The 7,631-nt window shown below is 39.7% G+C and overlaps 1 protein-coding gene across 4 annotated transcripts in view; it reads right to left on the reverse strand.

Annotated features, from left to right (window-relative positions):
• The window catches only part of slc2a9l2 (solute carrier family 2 member 9, like 2), a 169,419-nt gene extending 162,649 nt beyond the window's left edge, over nt 1–6,770 (reverse strand). For 2 of the 4 annotated variants that reach the window (XM_085406005.1, XM_085406003.1), the window contains exons 1-3: nt 6,648–6,737; nt 4,959–5,096; nt 3,200–3,279 (exon numbers count right to left, since the gene is read on the reverse strand). In XM_085406005.1, the coding sequence (XP_085262131.1) occupies nt 3,200–3,262 (63 nt within the window). In that variant the 5' untranslated portion in view covers nt 3,263–3,279; nt 4,959–5,096; nt 6,648–6,737. Of the gene's footprint in view, nt 1–3,199; nt 3,280–4,958; nt 5,097–6,647 lie in introns of all 4 variants that reach the window. The other 2 variants (XM_085406006.1, XM_085406004.1) reach the window with 1 other exon arrangement.
• Between the last annotated feature and the right edge of the window lie 861 nt (nt 6,771–7,631).

Here is a 7,631-nt window from a genome sequence, read left to right on the forward strand (position 1 = left end):
ATACTGGGGTAATCTAGGTGTTTGCTATTACATGTTGCTATAAACCACTGGAGAAGTCTAGTGGCAACAGCAGAGGCACTGAAGAGACAACAACAACACAACCTCCAAAAAGGGAACGACTTTATACTTGGTAACAATCATCTATGGCTCTTTCTTTATCCTTATTAGGTGATTTATCTCTTTCTTCTCTTTGCTTTTTGTTAGTGTCTTGAAACCGTTCCGGCAGCCTGGGTTGCACAAGAAGTCCAGCTCCTCAAGGATGACACATTTATACATGCCACTGCAAGATGTTTGCCGTGTCTCACAGAACAGTCTCAAAAATGTAAAGGAGATCCCAGGAGACGGGTCGTGGAACCATCATCAGCACAGCACCAGGATCTGCTCCTCTGTGTAGGAGGAACAGAAGAAGCACTGCCAGAATACCACAAAAAGACCTCCAGTGGGCTACTTCTGCATGTTTCTGACCAAATTATGATAATCAGAGTCCTTGAGCATGACATGAGGGCCTGACTTCCTGTAATGAGGCCTGTGTTCAAACTAGTGTCATTCAGCTTGATTGGCATTTGCCAGAGAAACCCCAGAACTGGCAGGTCTGCCATTAGCACCCTGTTCTATTCACAGATGACAACGGCCTCACATTGAGCAGATGTGACAGATGGGAAAGAGTCTGGAGATGGCGTACCAATCATTATGCTACCTGCAATATCATTTAACTTGAGTGATCAAAGTAAGCATAACCTTGGAGGATCACACAGATCTCCATGTGTTAGTACCAGTACCCTGACAGCTGTTATGCATGGGGATGAAAACCTCAGATTCACCGTCCGGCCTTACGCTGGTACAATGAGTCCTGGGTTCTCCTAATTCAAGACAATTTCCAGCCAACTGTGGCCAGAGTGTACAGGTTACTGGTTGATTAACGCACTGATACCACTGACTGGCTCTCACTTTCCCAAAACCTGAATCAAATTGGGGATCTCTGGAACAATCTGAGTCAGTGCATCCAAAGACACCAAATAGCTTCACAGAGTTCACTAACAGCCTTTTCCAGGTCTAACAGGAGGAGAACCCCAAGGACACCAGCTGTCATCTTATCAGGCTGTTGTTGGGAGTGTATACAGACAACATATGCACTAGTGAGCCACATATTATGACACAAGTTGTATCAGCATGTGTTTTCAATTTTTAACTCTGATTTTTGGTGTGTTTTCAAATGCAGTCGTCAAAGGTTTGACGATTTTTCATTTCCACTGACGAAACGAAGTAACACAATGTGTGCCAATCACTGTGTTCAACTTGAATATTTTATTCACCAAGATCCAGTGTGTGGTTTAAGTGCACATTTTGTAAGTGTAATTAATTTGTTTTATAGCAACAAACATATTTTAAAACATCATACAGCATTAAGTGAAGGATGATAAGCTTTTCTATGAAGTACCAACCTATACCTTGGACCAATAGACTGCAAAGACGAGCTAAAAAACTGAATGCACAGTATTGTTATCAAGTCCATGAGGATAAGATGCAGCAGAGCTATGAGGAGCCAGTGATTAAAGCTGAAGAAAATGAGTAGTAGACTGTAGATAAAGCTTTAGGAGGAGGAAAGGAAGGAAAAGTTGTGATTCCAGCTCATAATGATAAGCTAAAGGGGTGGGGTGTGGGGAGAGGAGAGGGGAAGGATATTCTGGATATCATTTGAAATTACATTTGATCCACAATGCTATCTGAGAAAATGAAGTCAAAGTAAAGGAAACTACATCACAGTTAAAGGAGATGAAGCTGAAACAGAATACATAAGGCTACTGCGAGCCTTGAATACGCATGTATAAGTCATCCTTATATATTTTTAATAAAGAGTAAAATCTCAAGCAATCGCCTTAAAACCCAGGGAGTAGTGTCATATAGGGGAAATTGATATCTCATATTTTTAAAGGTTAAAAACTCACTGATAGTAGCATCTTTCCCACAGTCCCTTAAAAAATATGTCCCAGTGACGCTGAGAGTTGTTTTCACGTGTCTTTCCATGCATTTCCTTTGTTTGGTAATGGATTCTCTAGAGCCCCTTAAAGTTTAATCTTGCAAACTTTGAAACAGACATATGTGCGTGAGGGAGTTGTACTAACAATGGAGCTGATGAGTTACTTCCAGGTACTTACAGCCTAAACTATGTTCTCAATCAGGGGCTCAGTGTGACAATCACTTTGTAGCATATGTGAAGAGTTGGGCGCAAATTCCAACAAGACTAATTTTTTTTTCTTTTCATAAATACAACAATACACAAATGACAAAGTTTCCCCAAGTGGCTTTGAGACCTATACAGCATTTGACATCCACTGTCCTCAGTAACAAGCAAACACACAAATTTGTGCGATTTGAGTACTTGTCAGAAAATAAGAAAAATTAACACCCAGCAAAACATAAAAGAAAAGGACCAATTAAATTCTGTTTATCCTAAAGCACATTTCCATCCATCCAGTGTCTTCTGTTTATCCGATTAAGGCTCTCAGCTGTCATAGGGTGAAAAGCGGGGAACACCCTAGAAAGACTGCCGGTCCATTGTAGAGCTAACACAAAGACAAGAACCATTCACACTCACATCAACACCTACAGACAATTTAGAACTGCCAATGAATCTAATCCAATGTGGACTGCGGGAGGAAGCCAGAGTACCCAGGGAGAACCCACATACGCACAATGAGAATATGCAAACTCCCTCAAAGCTCACACAAATCTATGTATTTTAGACATAACACTGTTTCTGCAGAAGTGGACTGGCCAAAAAATAAGTAATGAAATATGCAGATCCACTGACAGATTATATTGCAACATAATTTTAGTTTTTATCTGAAGAAGGTTACCACTAAAGCTGATGTCATTTTAGATCAAAAAGTGGGGTTCCAAGTTTCAGCAGCAGGTTTTAGGGGAAAAGCTTGAAATGTGTGTGTTTCAGTACATATTTACATATTTACATATTTACTGAGGTGCAGTATCTTCACAGCTGTGTAATGTCCACGGATAACATAACGGGTTAATGTATGACATAGTAGCCAAATAACAGGGAAACCAGAGGTCTATATAGTACTATTAGGGCAGGGCTGTTCCTCCATAAAGCAAAGACATGATTGTCTATATTATAACATTTTTCATGCCAGAACAACACAAAGAAGTACGTAAGAATCAGTGCCTTAATCTGACTAACCTCCTTTTCAGAGTTGTTAGTGCTGTCATCTTGGTCAATCTGATCATCCTTTTGTTCGTCCATGTTCACGTTTCAGCGACCTTAAATGAGAAGGCCATGTTATATCACGTGAGATACGTTGTGTATATGGAAAGGAGACGGGACACATTTCACAACGAGGATGAGGAGGAACCGAAAACTAAGTGAAACGTGCTGAAAAGGAAATGACCTCTTTGTACGGACATGCAGAACATCTTTGCAAGCCAGAAAGCAAACTGGCTTCCTGGCTTGCAAAAGTGTGAAATGTTACCCCCAGCTTGAAGTTTTGAGGGGATTTTACCCAGTTGCTCAACAACAGGGGGAATACTGGTCTTGATTTAAAGTACACTTTAATGTCGTTTTCTACTGCTAGACCAGCTGACTGATCAAAGACTCAGTCTGCCACCTAGTGGTTACTAGAACAGCAGCAGGCAATCGCTGGGCAGTGGAAAACTGGTAGGGTTAAATAAAAAATTACAGGAAGTTTTATCCACCACAGGTTACACGGTGGTGAAAGGGGAAGAAGGAGAACTGTACTTTTTATGAAGCTTTTTGGGGATTCTGAACAAACCAAAGACAAAACCAGAAAGAAGTAATTCATGCAGTACTGATAGAAGTTGATATTGTATAGCAGTCCTCTCTGACTTCAAGGTTAATTACATTTTGCATTCAGACAGTTTCTGAAAAGTAAATTAGTCTCTGACTGGATGCAAATGAAAGCCAGCAGGACTCTGAGTCACAGGGAGCAGTATCAAAACCCACAGCTGTGGATTGAATTCTTAAGAAGACGTGTGACAAATCAGATTGTTCTTGTTTTACCTTCCTAATTTTACGCAAAGGATCACTGCAACTTTTTAATTAAATCAGCTGTTTGATCAGGAGGTCAAATTAGAAGCTATAAAGTAATAAATGTGATTAATTTTATTGCCAGCCTGAGTGGATGATTTATGTTTTACGGTGTATTTCTTCAACAATAAATGGCTGTGAAGGCTAACGCTTGAAAGTTTCATCAGGCATAAGACAAAATTCATGAGGTGACTATATCTGCAATGGGAAATGTGCTCGTTCAAGCATCAAACGAGTCCGCCTTGTTTCAGAAGACGTTTTTAGTTGGTTGAAGCAGTTTATACAAGGACTTCAAACTGTTTGCTTTTTAATGATGTTCTGCAGTGTTGGAAGCCACCCAGCAGATAACAAGCAAAAACATATCCACATAGTGACCCTTAGCAGTGTGACTGTTAGGGTGTTAGTCTGAGATTCTACACCATAACTCTCAATTAGTGCAGTGCTGTAGGTGAAACACCACCTCATCAAAGCAAAATCTTTCTCCGGCTTATAAAACCCAGACCCCATGTAGTGTTGAAAAGTGGCTTTCGAAGACATGCACCTTGCTCCACGATTTTTGTATGTGGTACATCCTATACCCAGATAAAAAAAACAACTGTTGTCAATAAATAAAGTTATGCTGTCTTATATATAACAGAAAAGTGACTAAAAAGGGGACATGTGTAAGCCACTTTCTTTGCACAATAACACACAGCAATGTAGCAATCTAGCAAAGATGACTCGACAAGGACAACTTTACTGGACTTGTTCAGCTCTGTTAAACAAAGTTTGGTAAAACAACACAAGCCATGGTGTTGTGAATATAGTCAAAATATCAAAGCCCACCGTGGATACATGTAAGTCAGAAATGGTACAAAGTTTTTAACAAAAAGTATGACTGTGGGCATATACTTACCCAGCATTCAGGCAACGTATCCAATGCATACAAAGAGAATACTCCCCAAACATTTCCCAGACAGAACTGTGATAACAGAACTGAGAAATGATTAACCTTGAGTTCTTCCCTCCCTCTCCATATCTGAGATCAGCCACACTGCAGATAAAAGAACAAATACGCTGCATGTGTATAAGCTGGTATTACTGCATAACTGAGACACACAGACGGCAATGACTGATCTCTCTACTGTCCTGTCTTAATAAGAGCATGAACAGTTTCATGAGGATGGTGATAACAATTTATTACGCTTGATTAACTTACAGAAATAACTCTTCCTCAAAAAAGGGGGTGGGGGTTTAGATGAAACACCTTTTTCTTCCTTAAAAGGTGTATTAACCAGCAAGCTGCTCTACAGTATGAATCGATTTTAAATAAAGAATTTATGGGGAAGAACAAGGGCTGTGAAATACACAACAAATGCACAAACATACCGCCAACATTATATTCTACAGTAAATTCGACAACCGCGTAAAACACTGCAAAACTGTATCGTGGCACAAGCAGCTTCATTTTTCATTTTGCTCCAGTGAAGCACAGGTGTACTCCAGGAACTGGTGGCATCACTCATAGATGTGATTACAGGTGTTTAAAGTCTGACTTCCAACTGCATCCACATGTTTGACACTTAGAAGTTCAAAGTTCAAAGCAGTGAAATTCAGGTCTTCGATCACTAAGTTCACTTCTCTGCATTCAAATCGGACACAGTCGGTAAAATGCGCCCAACTCCTGTACGCTGTGGGATAGCAGGTGCACTGGCTATTTTATATTTTTATTCAGCATTCAAATCACTAGTGAACCAATTGGGGGGTTTTCTCGTTTATTAGATAATTTGCTAGCTCCCCTGTGTCTCTTGCTTTTCTAGGTCAGTTTTGGGTACTTTAGATTTGGGTCTATTAAGTAGTTGGTTAGTTATGTTACATTGTTATCCTAGTTGGCATTACCGCTTGAGTTTAATCTGGTTTATTTGATCTCTTCTAAGGACCCAGAGCTACATCTGACTTCTTGCAAACTCTTTTTTTAATACTCATTGTATTAACCCTAACCCCCTAGTATATTCATATTCAGAATCTACTTATAAAGATTATAAAGTGATAATACTAAAAAGGCATTGTAAAAGCATGACTATATTGTGTCTCTTATTTGTCACATAGTACATTCAAGTCAAATAAGGATTTCAATATTATGCAACAGAAAGTCATAATTACAAGACACGAAATCGCTGTTACGAGCTCTCCTGATGAAACAAAAAGTTCTGATACACTAGGTCATAACTATAAGAATATGAGGTCACAATTAGGAGAAATAATTTTGTTTTTTGACATAAAGGTAATGATTCTATAAAAACAAAGAGACTTCTCCTCTTCCTTCCATAGCCCTAGGTCCCAGGGTCCGCATCCATACCTACAGCTAGTGACGCTTACATGTCTTTGGACTGTGGAGCAACTACAGGAAACACACACCGGGAGAAGCTGAAGTCAAACAAAGTCCAAACAAATGAGAACCAGGAGATTCAAACCCGGAACACGCTGCAATTCAGTGAAACCATTTAAGTACCATCTATTATGTTTGGGGACAAGGAACATAAACCTCCTTCATTTCATGCATGGAAACACTGCAGTCAGACAACATAAAGATCCTGGAACTCACCATGAAATTTGGTATATAGTACATCCCATCCAGGCGCTGGAAATGCAAGGCCTGAACTCACAAATGTGCAAATACCATGCTGATAAGAGCTTGACTCTCGAAATATAAGAACAATGAAGTGTGGTCATCCGGTTTAACCACACACCACATTGTTCGGCCACATTCCTAGAACTCGTGTGAGAATGAGGAGCAAACCATTCACGGACACAATAATCCAAAGTGAACATTCAGATGAAAGTATTCCACAGAGACATGTCGGAGGCTAATGTGCTATCAAAAACAGGAACAACAATATTCCAATGCCAAAAAGAAAAAACTGATTTTGCAGGCAGAAAGAACCATGACATGCTGCAGTTTTATAGAGCACAACAACTTGGTGTTTAATCCCCCCCCAAAAAAAACCTCCTCATGCAGCTTTTTCAATGGCTTCTTTTTCACTGGCTTCTTTTTCACTGGTTTTTTCAATGGCTTCTTTATTCGCCCTCAACCTCACAGTAATTACATTTTTAAACAGCTTGTGACTACTATTTATAATGCAAACACGTGATTTTTTTTTTGGATTTTTTTTTTTACCAAAACTGCAAAGTACAGGCTCTACAGCAGCAGCACATGGCTGAAGGATTAAGCAACAACTCTTTCTTCTTTTTTTATTTTTTTTTGCTTTGAAAACTGTCCTAAAGAAACATTTGGGTCAATAGCTGCCGTGGGGAAAAAAGATACTGCTGAGTAATGAAACTCGGGCTTGTAAGCTGAACACCCCCTTTGGGAGCGCTTTTCTCAGCTCGGGAGTCTAGGTAACACAAGTATTAGATTGCCTGGGGTGTGTGTGGACCTTTCAGGAAGGGAAAAATCCATAGACCGTGCGCGTCAAACCTCTGAATTCATACTTGAATTTTTATTTTTACAACAAAAATATTGAACCTAGGATGCCTTGTGTATTTTATATATTGCATGTTACACACTGGGGTTAAAATGTGGTCAGTC

Source organism: Rhamphochromis longiceps, linkage group LG5 (genome assembly GCF_057381845.1).
Source record: "Rhamphochromis longiceps isolate RC_006_pf linkage group LG5, R_longiceps_female_GT1.1, whole genome shotgun sequence".
Lineage (NCBI taxonomy): Eukaryota > Metazoa > Chordata > Actinopteri > Cichliformes > Cichlidae > Rhamphochromis > Rhamphochromis longiceps.